The 23,134-nt window shown below is 37.7% G+C and overlaps 2 protein-coding genes across 2 annotated transcripts; both read right to left on the bottom strand.

Annotated features, from left to right (window-relative positions):
• Nucleotides 1–427: 427 nt before the first annotated feature.
• Nucleotides 428–17,150, bottom strand: LOC126793275 (protease Do-like 7). The gene is given in 27 exon segments (XM_050519741.1): nucleotides 428–791; nucleotides 1,398–1,535; nucleotides 2,133–2,276; nucleotides 2,421–2,457; nucleotides 2,459–2,634; nucleotides 2,987–3,211; nucleotides 3,322–3,401; nucleotides 3,493–3,663; nucleotides 4,251–4,356; nucleotides 4,459–4,641; nucleotides 5,628–5,887; nucleotides 6,015–6,141; nucleotides 6,967–7,132; nucleotides 8,047–8,096; nucleotides 8,769–8,849; nucleotides 9,417–9,524; nucleotides 10,166–10,231; nucleotides 10,353–10,409; nucleotides 10,499–10,564; nucleotides 11,746–11,835; nucleotides 12,357–12,482; nucleotides 13,073–13,109; nucleotides 14,029–14,087; nucleotides 15,727–15,861; nucleotides 16,413–16,431; nucleotides 16,433–16,463; nucleotides 16,756–17,150. Coding segments are annotated over 27 exon segments (3,246 nt in total). The 5' UTR covers nucleotides 17,036–17,150; the 3' UTR covers nucleotides 428–563.
• Nucleotides 17,151–20,505: 3,355 nt separating this feature from the next.
• On the bottom strand, nucleotides 20,506–22,681 carry LOC126794262 (pentatricopeptide repeat-containing protein At1g10270). Its single transcript, XM_050520926.1, has one exon. The coding sequence runs from the start codon at nucleotides 22,631–22,633 to the stop codon at nucleotides 20,720–20,722; it is 1,914 nt and encodes a 637-aa protein (XP_050376883.1). The 5' UTR covers nucleotides 22,634–22,681; the 3' UTR covers nucleotides 20,506–20,719.
• Nucleotides 22,682–23,134: the final 453 nt, after the last annotated feature.

Below are 23,134 nucleotides of genomic sequence, written 5' to 3'. Positions count from 1 at the left end.
TTCGAATCAAACAGACAATCAATGGAAATCGAAATACTACGACAACTGAAACCCCCGATCACAAAAGAAACCGATCCGATCCGATACTTTATTGATCTGAGAAGATCTGAATCGTGTAGAACTACAAATATGAAAGCCAAACGGTGGAAACCCTTCCTGGGTTTAGATCGATTGAAAAAAAAAACTGAAATGAAATGACAGAGAATCAAAACGAGAGAGAGAGAGAGAGAGAGAGAGAAGAGTGGTGAAGTGGTTATTATTACATAGATTTTTGGGTCTGCAATATGACCGTTGGGTAGTTATTGCGTAGAAAGTCGGTAAAGCTGATCTCTATTGATTAGCTGTATTCATTTTCTCATTTTTCTGGGACTTATTTCCAGTTTTAATTTTATATATATATATATATATATATTCTGGCTTCGTCGCCTGGTTTATGGAGTCTCGAGTCCTTGGCTAAAATTTTATATTACAATTCTCATCAAATAATACCATTCCAGAATAGGATAATATACACAAATAATAAATGATGCGGATAGTTCCCTGCCTGCATATGACTCGATGTCTCAATGGATGTCATAGTACATTTCCACCAGATTACAACATGTGTTCTTTATTAGACAAGAAGTATAATCCAGTGCCTTGATTGTGTGTCGACGCCACATAGCGGAGTCGGGATCAAATCTGACCTCCCATGTTAGCCGGTAGTGCAAGTCCTGCTTCAATGTTAGGACTTTAGGTTTTCCATTTAGGTGGATGGTCCGTACACGAACAAACTGCCCATGTTCTATTTCCTGATACAATGTCCAAAGGAGCATCACAGATTAATAATGGCAAGGAAATACAAGTCCATTTTAACAAGAGAATTCCTATCAATATAATCAATAAAAAAAAACGCCCCGCGGATATCTTTGCTTCGGAACAAAACAATTCGAATCATTAGATTTCTTACTATCACATCTTTTTTAGTTTTACTCAATTCATCTAACCTTTTTAATTAGAAATTTTCTCGAATGGGCTTCATCTAGACCAGACATTGGCAATGAATAGAGCCAACGTACATCATTTAAGATTCTAGACTGGTATATAAGATTATTAATTTAGCATCAGCAATTACAGAAGAACTCAATGAGGTTCTACTGAATAAATCAACTAGCACACAACCACGGGTGCGCACTAACATCCCTACAGATGATTGTATCTACCAATTAGGGAGATGGACTTCTAAACAAAGCCTTCAAAGTCATGCAATACATGACCACTTTATTAAAAAGCCTTGGTTCCCCACTAGGTGGACCTTACATCAATATCCCAAAAACAAGCATCTAAAATGAAAAGGAACTTTGCCAAAAAAAAAAAAGGAAAAGGAAACAAAAGCGGAGAACAATGAAAAACTGTACCTTTGTGACACTCAGAAAAGCATCTAAATCAGGAGTCTGTTTTCCATTAACTTCAACAATCCACTGTAGAGCATACAGGCCGTATCGATGCGCTGGGCTACCATGACACCACCTGGTAATGAACAGGCAGAGAGCATACTGAGAAAACTGAACTTCATTTCAGACCAAAAGAAAAGACAAACAAGTTGTTTTCAACAGTTCCTCTACTCCTACGAAGAAACTTATTCCCACAAGGTTCCTCTACTCCTACGGAGAAATTTATTCCCACAGTTCCTCTACTCCTCTCCTACTCAATATTCTTCGGTGACCTTCTATTTGTTTCAACCAAGCAACCAATACTCTGTACAAGCTAACATTACCAGTAAAAAATCTTCATAGCTTTAAATCCCCCCCCCCCCCTCTCTCTCTCTCTCTCAGTATCACACTGTCCAACTCAAATGCCTCCCACAATCACCAGCATGAAAGAGTTACTAGTGTAAATGGCCAAAAAAGGCATAATACATATTGTGGGCAGGGAGGAAAAATGAATAACTAATCCCTCCCCCCCCCCCCCCCCCGATGCTCGTTTAGATAGTAGCATTTCTTCTACTAGAAAGACATAACTTCTATCCTGAAATCTGGTCTAGTGTGTGAGAGGGTCAAGTTTCGACAATAACCATGCAGATATCCTGTCATTATGAATAGACGAAAAGATTCTTAAAAGCAAACATTTACAAGTTCAAGCAAGACTCTCACCTGGCCATGACCTTCTGGAAGAAATCCAAGAGCACGCACTGCGGGATGGGGATCCTGAACAATACATCCACACCAATTTATCACACGAGTAGTGCCACTTCCATCCCTAATATCTGTTTCAACGAGAATATCAATTTCACGCCCCTGGCAAATAATACAAATGGATGTTTGAGATACTCTATAAGAGAAAATCAAATAGTAAATGAAAAAACGATCCACTCTCTTCTCCTAAAATCATATAAATCCTAAAATGACAGGTAAAGGCATTGCAGTTAAAACTCTCTTTACCTGACGGAAGATGGTCATGCTAAGCTTTCCATCTCTGTTCATCTTTTCCCAATGTTTGACAGACATTTTCTAAAGCACGGTAGCATGTGACTGGCTCCTTATTGATTGCCAATACCATGTCTCCTTGCTCTAACAGATTTTCTGCTTTAGATCCAGCTAAACATCCTTTCACACCTAAAACTTGTCGTCTCATTGGATCTTTCTTGACTAGTACCTACAGAAATAACAATTGACTAATAAGCAGCAACGAAATCACAGGGTAATGGTAACACATCCAGCGTAAATGTCTACAGGAGCTATTATCCTATTGTACATGGCGCGACAAGAAGAGTTGCAAAAATTCATCAAAACATTTTTGTTCTGGGAAGAAAAGAGACTCATAAAAAAGAAATTGAAATGATACAAAATGGACAAAACAGAGATGTCAAAATTTTGAAACAAAAGGGGCATAATAATGAACCTCCCAAATGAGAAATAAATGGAACTCCTAAAGTACCGCCTCTAGTTTCATTATTTCATCTAATTCAAGGAAAAGGAAATGAGTACTCAGTTTCAGGAAGCCGTACTTGGACCCAATCATCACTTAGTCTGAAAGTGCGGGCTTTTGAAAGCAGGGTAGGATAAAGTTCAACCTCCAAAATTCTAACTAGAGGCATTGGTCTTTTGACACAATTAATGAGAAGCGGAGGGCCTTGAGCACCAGATATGATTTGGTCAAGGACTTGACTGATTGTACATATTATACCTCTCACAAATTGGTGATCCTCAGAGCTTCTGCCACCAAATTTTAGCTGCATATACGAATCAATAATGAAAATCAAATTACCTGAAGTATAAGGAAATACGTGAATTTTTTCTTGTTTCTCTTTTTCTTTGTATTGCGAAGGAGAAAAGTATGCACCTGAGTTGAGAAACTACCCCAAATAGCTCTGACCCTTCCATGTCCATCGGTAAGAACTCCAGAGAATGTGCTGCCAAAATCTGAACCGCGTAGACGCAAAATTATGGAAATTATTCATTGAAACTTTTGAAAATTAAAAAAAGTGATACAAGCAACAGTAACTCCAATTACCAGTATCAAGCTCGATTACTTCCATATTGGTTGCTCTGTAACGTGGGCAATCAGCAGATCCAATATTTACTGCAGCACAAGGGTTGGTCACAATAGACTTTCTAGATGTTGCTTGCAGGCTTCTACTTAGCCCAACAAGATGAACAGAATCCCCACGACATACTGCAGACTCTGTCTCATAAAATTAATTTATAAGTAAACTGTTCAGGCATATCAATGGACTACAAGCAGCAGACCACCAAATGAAAGGACACGAGAACTGAATCAAATTACAATACTTTAAAATTTCAAAAAAAAAATCGAAGAATATGAGGCATGTTAATGGACTACAAAGAAGCAGACCGCCAAAATGCAAGGACATGAGAACTGAATCAGATTATCAACCTTTTAACAACTTGAAGATAATAAAACAATATGCAGAGACAGCAGTCATGTAAAGGCACCCAATGAACCTGCCCGATCTTCCAGGCAGTTGGGTCAGTACCACATATGCGAAACAAAGATAATGAATGGGAAATAAGTCAAATAACCAAACAAGCCTCCTGGGTCAAGCAAAACCAAATTTAAGTGTCCCACAGGCCAAACTTCGGGATATATGTATACCTATTACTATACGCTTACAGAAATTAACCCCATAAAAAAAGATGTATCTTTAAAATAGTAATAAATTAACTCGTACAGAATGCATTTCACATGCACGGCATGTAAACTGACGGGGAAAATCAGGCAAATGTGATGAAATGAAAATTTAACCCTACCAGGAAGCAGTTCAGCAGCACTTACGAGCGAGATACCAACAGCACCCAGGCCCAATGGATCATATGAAATCAGAGCATAATTGTGCACAGGATGGAGAAAAACCACCTAAAATTCAACTTTGCAGATTAAGCAAAATCAAGGCACCGTGAATATGTCCATCTCACACTGAATTACACAATCAACACATGTCAACATTGCATATAATACCTCCCCTGGAATTTCAATTGGATATGCAGCGAATGAGAGCATCACATCAGATGAAGATATTGCAACAGTATTCTTGTCAACAGAAATCAATCCCATGTTTTGAGTATGGTATATAATGACACCCGACCCAAAAAAATGTTCTGCATGTACACCATCAAGCATACATGATGGTGGCACATGAACCTGCAAAAATATAATACACACCTTCAGATTCCAAAAATTATCTAATATAAACATTTGCTTTCATGAAGAAAACTGATGAAAACCCTAAAACAGGATAAACTCAAGTACCGCACCAATATGTGCCCTAAAACTATATATAATACCTGTGCCAAAAAGAGCAGATAGAATTACATATCATCTGAGCATCGATGTAAAAACATTGAAAATCATTTTGCTAAAAGAGTTGCCGACCAATCCATTTAAAAACAAAACCCTTGCCAACCAATAAAATAAGAGTACAAACAAAATTATTGCGAGTTCTCACTTCTCAGAACATAAAATCCCTTACAGAGAACAAGCTAAAGACAGACAGAGGATGCAGTGAGAAAAGGCAAGTGCCAACTTTGCTGGTCTCCCAAGGTGTTTTTTTTTCCTCAACAATCGGAAAATTTTCTGGTGCTCACTGCTGAAATCAGAAATTTGTGGAACTGTTGGGGTCAATCGTTTTTTTTCTTTCAGATTTAGTTAACAGGGATATTGGGCCAGTACTGGTGTATCATGGAGAGTCAGGGCACATTGGGGATGAAAGGAGTTGGCTTCCCATGGTCAACCACCCAGCCATAGAAAAAAAATGTAAACAAGCACCGTTCAATTTTTAACAATATTATTACTGGTGCCAATTTTGAACAGGGAAAAAAAACTTTGCTTCAGCCGGTAAACAACCTCATCTCAGGTTGAACCCTCTTCTGGTGGTAAACGTCATATTTGTATGTACAAGAGCAGAGATAGCGAGAGCAGATCCATCCCACACACACGCGACAAAAAAGCTAATAAAAGAAAAATAAAATAAAAACAGCAATAACAACCGAACTGACTTGGTTTGTTTGTAATATAAAATGACGTGATAAACTAAATATATATAATTCACTAGACTGAGACACAACTTGGCAAAATATAAACTTACACGACCGAAAAAAAAAATTGATGGTTATGATATAAGAAGTTACCTCAAGCATAACAAGAGTTGGCTCAATAATACGTTCAGCTAGTGAAGAATTAGCTGCTGCCACATTTTCACCTTGAAAATCTCTCTTCACAGAATTCTCCACGGTATTTGCTTCGTCCAGATCAACTTCGTTAGTGTCAAGAAAGGAACAGTCGGCTATGACATTACCATCAGAAGGAAAGTCCTCATTTACTCGACGTTTTTTTTGCTTCGACATCAGATTCATCCTGAGGATGTCCTCCTTCAGAAGCATGTTCATAGCTGGTCTCCATACTGGTGACGCCATCAATCAATTCAGCGTGGCTATTAAGATGCATGTGTCCGACAGAAGTGGTCTTAGTACATAGAGGGACTGTATGGCTTCTTCCACCATCATGATCATTAATACCAGATGAAAGTAGACTCGCATCAGGCTGAAAAGCAGGCTTCACAGTCCAAAGACCAGTACTATCATCACGGGTGTAAATCTGTGGAGGGGCATACCATTCATGGCAATCCACAGTTACCAGGACTGACTGCAGCCATCCAAAATAGTTCATCAAGAGAGAGAGAGACAGAGACAGAGAGAGATCTTATTACGTGTATGTTCCATTACATTAATAAATAATGCCTACAATGATGGTATGAAGCATGTAAAACCTTATCCCATAAAAAAAAATATAACAATAGATGAAGTGCTAAAGTATGTGATGTCACTGAAAAACAAGAACTGGAGTCTCTTCATACTAACAGAATTAAAAATTCTTTGACAATTGTTTCTTTGGGCAGAAGATTACTCAATAAAGAGAGCCAATAAGGTCACGACTGTTCGAAGAGAACTTTGGCCATTTCCTAGCTTGATTTGCAGGAGTTGACCAAGTGGAGGGAGCGGGAATTTCGGACGAAGAGAGATTGCTTGCTTCTTTCGATTCCAAGTCAATGAGCTTTGTAACATATCCTACAAGCTTAAATATTCCAGTTGAAGGGGGAATGACTTATCCGGAAGTTGTCTTCCTTTGTAGCTCATTCATATCTTTGTGTTTGTCGGACTTTTTTAGCCATTAGGATAGTAGTAATATTCTTAATGAACTTCGTGTCTCATGAAAAGAATAAACATTAACAAGTAAAGAGCATCTGCAGGATTTCATACAGAAGTCACAAGACAAGACTATGCTAATGAGTAGTGAGCAGTATCTAGAAGGCACCATTGCTTGAAATCAGAACTTTTCCATTTTGTAGAGTCTAAGATGAATTATGCAAATTTAACGTCTTTAATCCTGTATAATATACAAGCATTTATAAGACACCAAGTTTATTTCAATAATTACTGAAATATGTTCTAAGAATTAATCAATATATACCTTCCTCCGATGACGATCCATGTCGCTCACATACTCTAAAGGCACTCGAGCACCCCGTGATAGCTTGCATAGAACTGAAATTAGATCATCAAGTTGTGATATTTCCTGTCCAGCAAACTTCTTGATGATAGCATGGCGAGGAACTCCAGCTCTAAAGAGCATATATTTGAAACATTTCAAGTTAATAAATACTAGGTCATCTTTCAAGAGGCCAACAAAAATGAAATAAAGATCCAAACGCCTATGAACCCTACTACATAAATCCATTATAAAAAACATCAGATTAAGACAACTTAACACCAGAACTTAAAGCAATGTTCCAGTCTAAACATATATTAAACAACAAAGTGGTATATGATAAAACAGCTACAAGGTGGATTTAGATGTATCATGTGGCAATCAACACCACATCAACCACAATGTAACTTGTCATCAAGCCGTAAATGAAAAGGAACCAGAAGAAAAACAATAGAATGGTAACAGACAAGTTTCTAGCACCAATCCCAAGACCATTACTGTTCTATGATTAAAACAACTCAGGAAATAGTTGCAAGGTTGCATGATGGTAATTAAGAAAACTTTCCAATAAATTTTGTTTTGTTTTTTATTTGGCTTCTAACCGGAAGAGTTCAAGCGAATCATTACATATTAATACATTAACTATTACCGACTTCATTGAAATACATAACTATTACCGCGTTCATTGAAATACATAACTATTACTGGCTTCATTGAAACAAATGGCAACCTGATATAAACACTCTTTTAAAAACAAAACAGCTTTTTATTAAAACAAAAGGCAATATACAAGGAAGCACACAAGGAATCCGCTTTTGAATACAAAAGAGAAGCATAAGACAGAAGCTTAGCAGCCCATCTGTTATTCCTAAGTCAAAGAATAGGCGTCTAGGGCTTAAATTATAACTGCTTGCCAATTAAGAATGATAGAAGAAAGACTATAATCCCTAAAATCCTTAGAAGTAGAAGCCCAGCCTGATATAAACAGACATCAGCATTGCATATTTTACTCGTAGTGGTAACACTAAGATATATATAGACCACAAGATTAAGAGAACATACCCTGGTTCCGCCACATACACAAGGCCACAATGGAAGCAGAAATTTCTAGCCTGTACCACAAGTATAGAAGCACATTGTGAAATTCAAAGGACTATAGAGCAGGACAATCTAGATGAAAACAAGAGCCATGGTACCACGAGGAAAAAAAACATGATTCATCACAGGTTTCCCTGTATTTCAACCAACTCTATTTTTTATTTTTTTAAATCAAGGAAAGTAAATTCAATTGGCCAATCAACAGAATGAAACAATAAAAGTGGACAAGAGGTAACAAGCAAAAACACCAAAGACTTGAAAGCAAAACACCGCCAAGTGACAACCCTTATTTGATGGACAAAAGACCCCCAAAGAAACAAGCCTAGACTCAGATACCCTCCAGTCAATCATGACTAAGAAATGATGTAAGCTCTCAAGTCCACTGAAACAGAAGCTATAACGCTGCAAGAGACTAAACTCTAGAGACCATATTTCCTCCAACTCTACGATTTCAGAAATCTTCAAAACTTATTCTATTTAATTTTTGTCAGGAGCTGTTAACTAACTCTCTCACATGCAATATGCAAACCATTTTTGCTTGTTAACCTTATGCCCAACATGTGTGAGTGCAATCTCTACACAAAGCAGACTGCATAACCTAAACTACTTCGTATCAATCGTGAATACGGTAGACCAAGAAAAAAAGACGACAGTACCCAAAAAAAATGAAGCAATAATCTACCTACCTGTTGATATGAGAGAGGATGTATCACTGCACCACTTACTTCTAAGAAGTAATTAGGGGTTATCGAGTGTAAATCCTGCACCTAAAATAAACAGGATAATATTTAATTTTTGGTAGTGCTATTAGTTTTGACTGATTTTAAGAAATTACATTTATAAAACTGGAAACTGAAACTGACACAAATATCACTTCAGTGCAACCAAGTAAATGATACAGATCCACTAGTTGCATGCCATGCCCCTATCTCAAAATTTGAATGCTAGCACAAAGGAATATGGACTCTAGCATGCAAAATAATAATAATAGCATATGACAGATATAAGGGCATCCAGAATAAGTGGGTATGCACTGAGTTTTTCTGAAGTCCCCTAAAGGAGATGGTTCAACGCTTTGAGAATAAAAAATTAATATTATTAGAATTTAGCATCTGCAATGTCATATATTCAGCCAATATATATTTAATTTCAAGGTGATGATTGAACACTTGAACTTGAACTTGAACTTCATACTTGTACACAGCATATGAGCAGTAAACAGAGGTGCTACATATTGCAAAATAGAGCACCAATTGATAGATGATGCACTCAACTTTTGAGACAAAAGATAGGAGATTCTTTGTTAGTAAACATGAAACACGTTCAACTCTCACCAGAAAGTTTACGGTCAATGGTATGCCACCCCTTTCAATCTGTATTTCAATTTTCTGATTTACACTGTCATCAAGTAATGTCTCCACATTTAGGAATTGGGTAATTACCTGTATCGGAATTTTATGTGTTAGTATTACTTGGTTAAATATGAAAAAGGAACTGTAGTTATAACATTAATCATATATGTTACGCTGTTCAAAATATGTTATGTCAAGAGCAGAAACTTAGTCAAAGAAAATTATGAGGTCTAGTTCCAGGAAATATATATGGATTGGTAAATAGATGAATTGCACTTGGAAACAAGAAAAACAGGAGTGATGTTTTTCTTTCATCCCCTGTCCTTGATATCTTATTTAACATGTAACCTACAATCCAAAGTTGCAGCAGCTTCTTACCACCCCAATCTGGAAATGCTGCCAACCCCTAAATGTGATTTAGATGTTTTGATTTTGTGGACCCCCCTGATGTCATGTCAACAATTAGTGAAATTGACGGTGAATGTGACATTGGCAGAAATTGTTATGGTTTTAAAAGAGTCGGTTGCAGTGAGTTAAAACTACATTTAATCCTACTCCCATAACATCCAATCTGATGATCCCAGAATGAAATATACTAATACATACCAACATATGGAAGGACAGAAAACAAAGAACAATACTAAAAGCAGCCAATTTTATAGTTGTCCCTTACAAGAAGGGCTCAAATCTATATATGGCAAAGTGAACATGAGAAGAAGAACATAACTTACTTCCCCATTGATGCAAACAAGTACATCACCTGGCTCCAAACACTTGTGAGCTGGACCGCCTGGCACCTGAAACAAGTCCAGACTCATTGCAATAGAACCAAATATTTACACCCCACCGATAAAAAAAAGAATATATATATAAGAATTAAGTTTTTTATGCAGTGTAAAATTGTGCAACCATACTTACCACAGATTCAACAACTAGCATTCCAGTTTCATCCTGAGGAGATGCATGACAAACTCTCTGCAAAATCCGAAGCAAGAGTCATTTAAGACGCTCCACTTTTCATGGAAATTATGAAAGATAGGACAATTGTACAAAAGATAAAAGACCGGCTCCATTTCACTTTGAAGGCCAAGTCGTCGTGTGTCATCAAATCCTTTATGGACAAATGTTACCTACATCATAAATTACATCGATTGCGTTGAAATAACAATCGTGAAACACAGTATCAACAACCATCCAACACAAATCTTAATATCATCTTAGAGCATATCCAACAGCTCCTGTATAACTGGAATTATCTGTAGTTTAGGGGGGAAAGCACTTCTAAAAATTCTGCTCCACAGCTAATGTAAAGCATCCTCAATTCTAGAGAGAAAGTGGGAAGAGAGAGAATCTCTATATCTATAAAAATTCTCAAAAGGGATACCTATCTCAAAATCTCTAAAACCTATTGTTTTCCTTTTAGAATTCACTATCTCTCATCAAAAAAGGAAAAACGTTGATAAAAAAAACATTTGAGTTTGATTCATTTAAATAAATATATAAAATTTATGGATTCATTAAATTATACATGAAAGCATTTAATTTTGTAGGATATTTAAGAAGAGCTGTTTATTTTACAGTGTGTAACTTTCTCCTCTCAAATAGATAATTTATACAAGAGCTGTTGGATGCTCTTAGTATAATAAGTCGGCAACTACCTGACACTGTCATGGAAAAATATACGACATATGAGCAAAAGAAAAACAAAACACACACACGCAATTACGCAACCCCACCAGTCTTCAAGAACACTCACCTTTTAAGTACATTGTGAATTTAATAATCTTAGCATGGCAGCTAACGAAAGCACTGACTCAATAAAAAATAAAAAAATAAAAAACCCCAATGAAGGAGAACAAAACAGGAAGCTTGCTCTACTAACAGCACATGTTCAATCTAAATTCATGACCAAGATTCAAAATAGTGTGATTAGTGTCTACTTATTGCGAGAACATGAGGGAATAGGTCACTGAGGATGATATGATAAGAACTGACAGGAGACCTACAACAGAGCTCGGAGATAAGTTACATCTCAGAACATAGATCCCTCCAACTACATTAGCATTATCAAAACCAAGGCAGATAGTTTAAAACCCGTAATGTTTTCAAAATTTGATATTAATGAATACAATCATTTAACATTTTGTTCAGTAACAACTGCAGCCAGTAGCAATTCAGCCAAATTTTTAACCAACCAGGTTGCAGAGATAATCAACATAGGTAAACAGTGGATAGATATACATCAAACTTGTAAAAGTAGAAATAATAGAACATTTGAAGTGAATTGCTTGGAAACAAATCAAACACAAACCTGAAGTGTACCACGCAGTATCGAAACTGCCTCCCATTTTCTGCCAAAAGAATCTCGGCCATTTTGGAGAAACTTCAATGCCCTCACAACCTGAAGTTTTAATAAAATCATGTCATTCTTGTCCAAATCTGGATTATTGCATCATGTAAACCAAGTATTTCATTAGAGATGGGGATTAATTAATAATTGCACCCTTGTTGTCGTTGCAAATTCGCACTCTGAAATTGCTTAATGGTCAATCCACACCATCTCTATAGATTTCAACACTACTATTCAATTTATCATCACACCAATTCCATGATGGGTAGTTTCAATAGTACAAGTCAGAATTTTGACTATGTGCCGTGCTGTCCCACTTCAAATGATTAAATGTGCTTTTATCACATGATCCACAGTATGAGGGGATTCAGGGGAGGAAGATGTCACGTGGAATTTAACAGGTAAAGAGTCCGACCCAAACTCGAAATGAGAAAAGTATTTATCACGCCTGTTGACAGACAGAGAGGGTGAAGATTGACCATACAGCAAACCGATGGAGCAGTGCATGTTTTTGAGCCAATATAAGGGTTAAAGACTTAAAGTTGCAATTAAGCACTAAAATGTACACTTACTCGTTCCAGTGGTAAAAAAAAGGCTGATGCACTTGACGACTTGCTACCAGCATTCAAAGCCACCACCCTACCTAGCCAATCAATCACAGGAGACCCACTGGACCAACCTTTAGTACCAGATGCAGCCTATAGAGAAACCATTAATGAGTATAAGAACGGAAGTTTAGGCTAAAGCTGAAATAACACCAAAACACACATCCCAGTGGATAATGACAGCATAAACTGAAATTCATCTCATCATAGAGATACAGATGATGGTTATTGCTAATTTTTTGGCAACGATTCTAGTATGTTGAATCTGTTGGATTTAGCAAAGTGAGGCTCACTTCTTGTGTGGCTGCTAGCCCTTTTGTTTCTATTTATTACTCTTTGTTTCTATCTAGTTTTCATTTCCTAGGCCATGGATTCTCTGACAATGAAAACTCTGCATCATTCCATTAACTAAAGACATTAAACACAAAAGTTGCTCTAACATAGGACAACAGAAGCTATATGGAAGTATAAAATCCAAATAAATTAAAAAAAACAAAAACAAAAAGGCATGTCATCCTATGTAGCACCGACACTTCTAAGGTTTGAGTGTCGAAGTGTCCGACACTTCCCAACACTCCGACACGGCCCGACACTTCAATGTTTTTTAGATTTTCCGTGTCAGTGTCGGTGCCGGTGTCAATGCTACACAGATATGCACAAATATATTTACACATTCCACTTACTTGCATATAGAATGTATTGAAGTCATTGTAGCCATCCCTGCCATAGAACACAATCACTCATCAAAAAAGGAATAAAAGTAGATGTAAAGGACTCAGAAAAATATGCATGAATGCATGGAGAACACAATCACTCATCAGAAAAGACCATAAAAGTCGTTAATGTTGTAAATTTAAAAGCTTAAATGGAATCGGCTACCATAGATTGCCAGACTGGCCTCCTTTCTTCTTCTTCTTTTTCTCTTTTTTTTTTTCTGGGGTGTGGGGGAGGGGTGGAGCACCTCTAAAAAAATTAACATATCAAAAACAACACATATACATTGCCTTAGATAAAAGGTGGGTTGATATAATAGTTGGAATGTGTTGTTACATGTATTTGTAGTAATTACAGTTTTGAGATTAGAAGCTTTGTTTTCTATGACATGGCAGGTTATACGGTGTTTTGTCATAGGCAGAACAATGTATGATTTTCCTGGAGCAAAACTGCAGCAATATGTGTGCATTTAAGAGTGCATACATCAGATACCAAGTTAAATTGCACCGCTTAAAAGAGCTATGTTGGTAACAGTATTAAAGTCTCCATTGCTTGAAAGCTTCCCTTGGTTTCTTTAATAGTTACTTTTGAACGAAGTAAAGATCAAAAAGTATACAGCCACACACAGCCTCAGAGCTTAGGGACGACAGAGCTTTACAAGAAAAAATTCAATGAAAGGATGGAGTATCAATTTTAGTTTAAGTTAGGGTGGGTTGTAACTCTGGTTTACCACCTATTCTGTTTTCCTTGTGAGGCGGGGTTCCATGTTGACTGCTTGATCTAGTCAATTCAATTGATTTATAGTATATAATAATATATCATACAACAATAAGAAGACTTCTAGAATATATTTAAAGGCATGTCATCTCATTCTTCTTGTCAAATAAATCAAACTAAAATAAAGCAATGACAAGCTGTTACATACTTTTTGTAATGGGGAGCATCTCTATCCAAACGAGCAAGAGTACCAGCTAAAATGAACACCTAAAAACAAAAAATAAATCAAAGAAGGGACATCTCAACTGTATTGCATCACCATGAAACAATTTATAAATATCATCATGGCATACCTGTCCACAAAATAGACACATGTATGTACTAATTTAATCACTAGGCTAGTAATCAAAACCTAACATCAGTGTAGCATAATAGCATGATTGGTAGTATCAATCAAAAAAGGGGCGGAAGTGTAAGGTGCTGGGTAAATTACTATCATCATAGCCTAGCCTCCGGTCAAAACCATCATCGTTAGATCAAATTACCAGGAGCGAAGAAGAATGAACATAATATCTTGATACAACTGGGCCAAAAAGGAGCCATGATGAGTAATTTCTATTTTATTAAATAGTGGAGGTAAAACATTCATTTAGTAAAAACAGAGTTTTCTAGTGACAAAGTCCCTCAAATAAGCCCTAGATTCAACAGAAGAAACACTAAAAAGAAAAGGCACATGCACAGCCATAATAAAATAATAAGTGGAAGTGAAATTAGAACTTCATTTCAAATAGAGTCAAATGGACATGCATCTAGTCTGATTCTCAAACTATAATAAAAATTTGTCATAGCTACAACTAAAAAGACAAGCATTAGAATCATAAGAATGTGTTTCATGTACAGATCAATTGTACAGATCTTGAGTTAGCATCAAGAGGTAGCAGCCTCTGTTCTATGCTGTCTCTTTAGTTTTCCAAAAGCGGATTCATTGTCCGCCTCCTTGTATATTGCTTTTTGTTTTTATAAACAGCTGTTTCTTTAAAAAAAAAAAAACAACATTAATAATTAGATGCCAGTTAAAGAAACTCTTGCGGACAGCTTGGAAATGAAAATGCAACTTCAATTCAAGTCATCTGCAGAATGAGTGATAGCATGCATACAGTACGATGCTTACCATCTCCAACCAACCTAAGTTAAGTTAAGTGCTAAAAGGCCCTCTTTTAGCACCTATCATCTCCAGCCCCCTTAAGTTAAGGACGAAAGGGCATTAGGTGAGGTCTAAACCGCACTGATAAAGGCCAAAGCTGCCCTTAACGATTCTTTTAAGTTTTGGCCTTTTGACTGGAAGATTGTTTATTGAGTAGGGCCCACTCTTTCATCAACTTATTGTGATGATTAATACTGTCATCCACCTTTTATCAATTGATTAATTCATTAAATATATAATTATAATGACTGAAGAAAGTCAAGAAAGCACCTAAAATGAATAAAATAAGTTAAATTTTAATTAAAATAAATAATTAAAGTGTAAGGACTAATTTCATCATAATATAATTTATTTACTAAAGGAAAAAAAATAAGAATTTGTAACAAAATTTTAACACAAATATGTAAAGAAAAATAAAATAAATAATTAAGTTTATGGATTAACTTTTATCATAATTTCAATTACTAGAAATAATCATCTATTACAAAAAAAATTAAATTCTTGAATTATAATGAGATGTTTGATGTCAGATCAATGAATTCCACATATTTTCAGTGCCAAATTTAGGCCCCATCACTATTTTCAGCCTTTTAGGTTGGAGATGGTTAATTAGCCCCTAACAATGTTGGATCTTAGCTGATTATGAAATTATATGAATCATAATAAAGGTGTAAGGTCAAAACACAGTGTGATGTTTCTCACCTTCTCACCACTATCATTACCAACAACCCTGATTTCTAATCCAACGGAAGCAGCCTCAGGTGAAAGAGGAATTTCTTCATACTTCAGAAACTGTATTGCAGCAGGATCATAACAAAAGAACCCAAAATCATGGACCTGTTCAGAAAAAGATATATTAGTCAATGAACAGACATAAGATGTCCATATTAAATATTAAAAACATCTGTGTGCTGAGGAAAAGGGTCAGACGTTTGATTTAGGCTACATGTGAGAAAGCGTTTTCTAATCTTGTTGCACCATAATTGAACAGGGAATGCTTTTGCAAGTGCACCACTTGATAGTTTGTGCATCCCTACTAGGTTTGATGAAGTCTTGGTCTCGAAAGGAACCAAAAAGAAAAGTAGTGACTCCATTTTTTCATTTTATCCACTTTGTCAATTTCTAATGAATTCCTATAACACATCTAAGTGATCTAACCAAAAACAAAACAAAAAAAGCAATTGGTGGAGAACCCCAACACTGTACTGCTCTCAAGACGCGCCTCTCAAATCTGGTATAACACAACACCTTACCTCAAACAATAAGTGGTGAAAGCTGACAACCTACCACATCCTTATACTTCCCATGAACCGTTTATAAACACCAAGAAGGCAATGGCAGTGTACGATAAATCAAACATATGCATATAGAGAGGGGAGAGAACAGACCCGATCCCGATAAATCGGGATTCACAAACATAGCTTCCCCAACTACAGGTCCTGCACATTCGAATCAAATAAAAGGAATCAAACGATAGCAATGTAGGTTCAAGATCCTCTCCACACCCTAGTTTAATAATCACAGTTGAAACAATAACAGACAAATTCAACTGTATTCGCATTTCGTAAACTCTCATTTCCCTAAACCACCAACCAGTCAACAACCGTATCCAAATCGATTTTCTGAAGCAATTATCACCTATTCAAACAGACATATACAAACTCGAAAGCAAATTCAATAGCGAAAATAGCAACGAGAACAACAACAAACAAAGAAACGAGAGAATCATACCAGGCTTGACGACATGGCGATTGGTGAGGATGATCCCGCGGCGCTTATCGATGACAAAGCCGGTGGCATAGCTAGCACCGGCGGCCTCAGTATCGAAGGCGCGGCAAGCGGTAGTCCTCAAAACGACGACGGCGGGAACGACCTTGGCGAGAGCCTTGCGCCAGTCGTCCGTGGTGGCGGTGCTTTCTCGGAACAGCGGGTCGATCTCCATGCAGAGCTCGTCATCCTTGAGCCTGGATGATGATCCTCCGGCGTCGTCGTCCAGAGGAAGATCGGCCATGGCGGAACTGGAGATTAGGGTTTTTGATGTGAGTGAGAAATGGGAGTGAAGGAAGTGAGAGAAGAAAGAAGGGGGGAGAAGTCGAGTGTAAATCGTAGTCAAAAAAAGAAGACGGGGATTTTTTTTGTTGGAAGCTGACTCTTAAACTCGAGTTTGAAACATAACTCGATCTCTTAGTTCCAAAAGCTAACTAGAACTCCAAAAGTGTTACCACGTACTTAGGCACTTGCCACACGAAACTCTTTTATGTTTTTGTTCTTTGTTAATTTCTAATTGAAACCAACTTGTTCGACTCAAGGATGGCAATATTACCCATTAAGTAGGGTATTTACGGGTATTCGACCTAATAGGACTGTGTAATGGGTAAAACGAGGAACGGTATGAGCATCCTCTATATTCGAAATATGAAATCAGGTCACGGGCGGGGATGATTATTTTGATCCTCATCCCCATCCTCACCCAATAAATTAAAATATATCTTATATATGTATTAATTAATTAATTAATATTTATGTAATTATAAACTTTTTTAAAATTTTTATTTTATTTTGAACTAGACTTGTATTGATTTAAGTTGGATTAATGTAAAAAAAACTAATTTCATTATGATATTTAATTTTTATTTTAGATTTTTACGTTTTTTCTATATTTCATATGAATTTTTATATAATATAACAAAATATTATTAACGGGGATTGGGGCGGGTATGGAAAACAGATCCTCAACGGATATGGGGACAAAGAATACTCATTACTTTCTAACGGGGATTGAGGCATGTATGAGGACGTAATTGAAATTGGGTATGGGTATGGTATTTCAATCCCCTGACCCTACCATGCTCATTGTCATCCCTAGTTGGACCCCTCATTATTTTTTAATAGGGGTGAGCATAAACCGAATTTAATAAGGAAAACTGATTGAACCGAACTAAACATAAGATATGGTTTGGGTCACCGAACCGAAATAATATGGTTTTAAGGATGGGGAAAACTGAAACGAAATCGGCTTAAATGGATTGGATATGACCAACCGATCTAAAACCAAACTGACCGAATTTAATTTTTATTGTTAAAGAAATAATACACATTAGTGTTAGTAAAAGAAACACCAAATATAATCAAAGTTGTTTTTTTAGCTCAATTGGTAGAACTTATGGTTGTTACATTTTCGGTTAAGAGTTCGAAACCTAGCGTGAGCATTTTGATGTTTTATTCAATATATCTACGAAACACTAAATAATTATAAACTTTATGAAACACTAAATAAATATAAACTTTACATGTATATTAACAAGATGGGAGTTCGAATCCTACCTCTTGCAAATATTTATATTATTTTGCATGTGGGTATGAACTGAAATCGAACCCGAATTAAAATTCGGTTAAACTGGTTTTTTCGGCCCGACCCAATGTAATTTAGTGGTGGTTTGCATTTCTAGAAAACCGATTGAACCGGTTCGGCTTTGATTTGGGCCGAAAACCGAACCGGCCCGTATATGTCCAACCCTATTTTTTAGAGGGGAATGGATTGTATTCCGGCTAGCAAGAAGCCAATTCAACCTATGCAGTGGTCTTGATGGAGACAAGCCTCCACTAGAAGTCTTTTAAAGCTAGATCAGGCACATAAAGCTCAAACGACAAAAACAAATACAAAAAACCTATCTTGAAATTTGAGTTGGGATTGATTGAAATTTGAGTTGGTTGTTCTATAAATTAGCACAACACCCCTATGTCACCAGATCACAAGCAAAGTTTAAAAAAGTGCAAAGGCGTGAGATGAGGCGTTTTGTCGAAGCCTCAAGCCCTAGAAGCCTTAAGGCGCCAAGGCACTGCCTTTTGTGCTTTATAAATATTCAAATTGTAATAAAATAAGTAAATAAATGTGGATGAAAATAGTTTTTAATTCAAATAAATAATTAAAATACTTTAAATTCATACATATTAAATAAAAAACGTATAAATTGCAATTGTCTCATTCTTATTTCTTCTCCATTTATCACTAGAGCTGTTAGATACACGTCCACAACAATATTAAATTCATCTCAAAACGTGATATAGCGTGAAAGGCGCGCTAAGGTGTATCGAGGCGAGCCAAAGGCGACGCCTTTCAAAAGCCTTATAGATGGAGCCTTGAGGTGAAATTGACTTGCACCTTTTTAAACCTTGATCACAAGCATCGTTTATCATGCACTAGAAAATACACATCGGAGAAAAAAAAAACGAAAAAGAAGCCACCAGAAAGAAAACTATTTATGTCTAGCCAACAAAATTCCAGTTGGGAATGAACGCTACATCAGTACAAGCATTGCTTCTCTTTACTCATTAAACATTGCTTTGTCCAGTAACTTGTAATGCTTAAATTAATAATCAGACGCATCAAAAACCAGACTTCACATATATACTGCAAGGAACAGAAGTTACAAAGTTTTAAAATTTTAACGCAAGTCAAATTGATGCTTGTGTTCCATTAGCATCAGTCATATTACATAGTTTCCAGCTTCATGATTACATCCTAATCATAGACCTAGCTCAGCATAACACGTAGCTTCGGTTGTACCATAGAAATTTTCTCATTACCAAAAAAAAAATAAAGAAAAAAAGAAAAGAAATTTTCTCACACAGATTTTAAAACTTTGAACAGTTGACACAGAAACTCAGAATTTTATCACACAAGCATCTGTTACACAACTTCATGATAAGTTGAGATGAATATAATCTCCATTAAAATTCCAATTAAGCATTCATATCCTTATTATTTGAAAGTTGCATATAGGCAAGTGACCAGAAAAATAATTGTAGTGAGCATCAATTTTCCGAGAGAAGACATAGAAATCAGAACTCAGAAAACAATGAACTGCCTGCTAGAAAAGGTGGCACCATAAATAAGTTTGTAAGTACTGAACTGAGTAGCAGAACTTAAGAGGTTGAGAGGCACAATCCTCTACATTGTAGAAAATAGACAAATGAAACACCAAAGAACAAACCATATATATACATAAAACACAGTGATTGCATTGAAAAATCCAAGAGCATTTGAGGCGAACACAGTGAAACAAGAGAGAGAATCAAAGCACAGAGAGAATATAAGAGCCAAGAGAGAAAGATGTGTTAGGTGCAGAAGACAGAAAGGGACATGATGTAAACTGCAAACTTGTGCAAGTGGTTCAAGAATAGGAAAGGTTTGTGTAAGTTAAGCCGGTTCTTTAGTAAATGCAGGAAAGTAAAAGCAAGAGTCCAGCTGAATTTCAGATTTTAACCCTAAACCAAATAGCTAAGCAGCCCCAAATATGTAGATGATCACCTCTTGTGCATCAATTTTTATGTATTATAACAAAAGACTTGAGAGTAAACAATTCTCTGAAATATAATTATCAAGTCCTGGATACACCCTACAGATATCATGTGGCCTACACAAATTCAGCTCATACATATGAGTAAATCAAAGTATATAAAAAAATCTACGCGGTGACTGAGAACAGGAATAATGTAGTCATCATATTAATTGCTGCATAACTTATGATAATAATTAATAGTTGCAGTAGCCAAAATCACCATTATTATACTCGAGTCAATATAACACACACCACAAGTGTGTGAGACAGAGACTTAGATTAACAATGATGAGCACTGGTGAACTCAAAATACAAACGTATAGGAATCTGATCAATAACATAGTACCTAAGAATCACGCAGTTGCTACATATTCCCTCATTTGAGGGCTCCCGGATTCTGATGGGGATTGGTGTGATACAGACCCTTGAGCTGGTCCAGATGATGGCTGATATGGTCCAGCCATGTGAGAGGGAGCTGATGAAGGGTGACCCACTCCTGCCATCTGAAAGGTTCCTAATGGTGGTTCTGGCCGTCCTGCCAGTTGAGGTGATCTTACGGGTGGGAATTGTGGTGGCTGTACCGTTCTAGGAGATGGCGTGTACCTAGTCTCACTTAATGTTCTCTCCACCTGTCCACCACGGCCAGCATTTTCAAAGACCTCGCATACAAATTGCTTCAGTGCAGGAGGAACACCAACGCGATATCTCACCATTTCGGCCAGTAAATCAAGGCTTGAGTCAAGTTCCCTTTCAGTACAAAGCCCCCTGATCACAACATCATAGCAACTGGCATCAGGTTTAGGATCTTTATCTCCCATTTTCTTCAAAATATTTGCACAGTCCACTACTTTCCCATTCTTAATCAGCTCAGTAAAGACCCTGTTGCCGAAACTAGCAACCACTCGCAACCCAACATCCACCATTCTATTAAATACCCTAAGAGCATCATCTATCCTCTCAGCGTTCAAATATGCATCAATCAGAGTCCTGTGAGTTGTCACGTCGGGGGTCAGCGACTTTGAGGCCAATTCTGTAAAAAGCTCGTCAGCCTGCAATAACATCCCATTCTCACAGTACCTAGCAATGATATTATTATACCCGGCAACGTCCATGGAGAACGGCTTGGACTTGACATTTGTTCCCACCTTCTTGAAGGTGTCAAATGCCTCACCAAACTTGCCAAGCTTAAAACACTCATTGACCATTATATTGAAAGTCTCGGCATTCACTGCCTGGAAGTTGGGCGGGGTGTGGTTATCCAGCATTTGTTCAAATAGAGCCCACACCTCCTTCTTCTTGCCATGCTTAAGCAGCACTTCCAACAGAACATTGCACGTGGCCGGAATCATTCTAAACTGCTTATCGAGCAGCGACCTATACGAGTCCATTGCCTCCTTCTCCTTCCCCTTACTGAAGAACCAATCCATAAATGTGGCATTGACAACCCCATCATACACCAAACACCTCTCCTTAAGCTCGTCGAAAAGCTCATTGGCCTTGTCCAAATTCTCCAAGTCCAAAAACCCCTTGATCAAGTTATTAAAGACCATAGAATCGGCGCCGTGCCCCTTGTTCAACATCTCCCTCAACAAGTCCACGCCGTCGCCGATCCTGCCGGCGTCGATTAGCCCTTTAGTCAAATGCCGGTAGGTCACCGGCGAGGGACTAAAGGGCGCGGTGGCGATGATGTGCCGGTAAATCTCGAGACCCACATCGACACGGCCCTCGTCGCAGTGAGTGTTGATCAGATTGTTGTAAGAGACAATGTTGGGGACAATGTTGGATTGGGTGAAGAAGAAGTGGAAAAGGGCAATAGCGTCATTGTACCTCTTGCCGCGGTACATGGCGGCGATGATGGCGTTGCAGGTGAACACGGTGGGGCGATTGTTGGAGTAGACGGACTGGCGCGCCACGACGGAGGCGGCGTCGAGGTCGCCGGCGCGTATGAGGGACTGGACGCGGTTGTGGAGGTTGAGGCGTGGACCGACGAGGGCGGAGGTGGTGTCGGGGAGGCGCGGCGCGTTGGGGTCGCGCGGGGGTGGCGGGCGGGAGTCGCGGCGGAGGTTGATGAGCGGGGGCTCGATGCGGAGGCGGCGCTTGCGTTGGCGGCGTTCGGCGGCGGCTTCTTCGGCAGTGGAATAGGCGAAGGAGCGGGTGGTGGTGAGATGGTGGGGTTTTGAGGTTGTGGATAGGGTGAGTGAGGTTAGGGATTGTGGGGCGGTGGCTGGGCGGCGGAGAGAGCGGAGGAGCAGGCGGTAAAGCGACATGTCGTTCTCTCTGAGAGAAGTGGGAGCTCTGTAGAAGTGGGTGCGGGTGTGGTGCTTAAACCCTAGTAAATAAAAAATGGATGAGTTTTGGCTCCTCGCTTCCAATTATCTACCTGAAACCTTTTTTTTATTTGTTTTTCAAAAAATGAACAAAACCTGGTTGTTATAAAAGTATCATAAGATCTCGAAGGTATAAGAACAGCTGCACTAGTCATTTATATAAAAGAAGTACGGTAAAATCTCAAAATCAGGAAAAAGTCATTCATTTTATAGAATGGTTACTTACTTTGTAGAGAGTAAGGAACGTACAATAAAGATGAGGGAAAAATGGAGAAGTTGTCTTATTCAGTCTTCGAGGCCTCCTTTATAGTTTATATAGAGGTAGGGTACCTGTGATGTATCTTGATGTAGTTGGATCTTGAACAAGTTAAATTTCGGACCTAGCATAACTACAGTGCCCGTGGTTTCTCAGTAGAAAAAATCCATTTTCCCATTTATGAT

The sequence above is a fragment of the Argentina anserina genome, chromosome 5, assembly GCF_933775445.1.
Source record: "Argentina anserina chromosome 5, drPotAnse1.1, whole genome shotgun sequence".
NCBI lineage: Eukaryota > Viridiplantae > Streptophyta > Magnoliopsida > Rosales > Rosaceae > Argentina > Argentina anserina.
The sequence above is the reverse complement of the archived record's forward strand: the minus strand, read 5'-3'. Positions and strand labels throughout refer to the sequence as shown.

Coding starts and splice junctions, on each gene's coding strand:
- LOC126794262 (XM_050520926.1), bottom strand. CDS start 22,633: ATGTCGCTTTACCGCCTGCTCCTCCGCTCTCTCCGCCGCCCAGCCACC.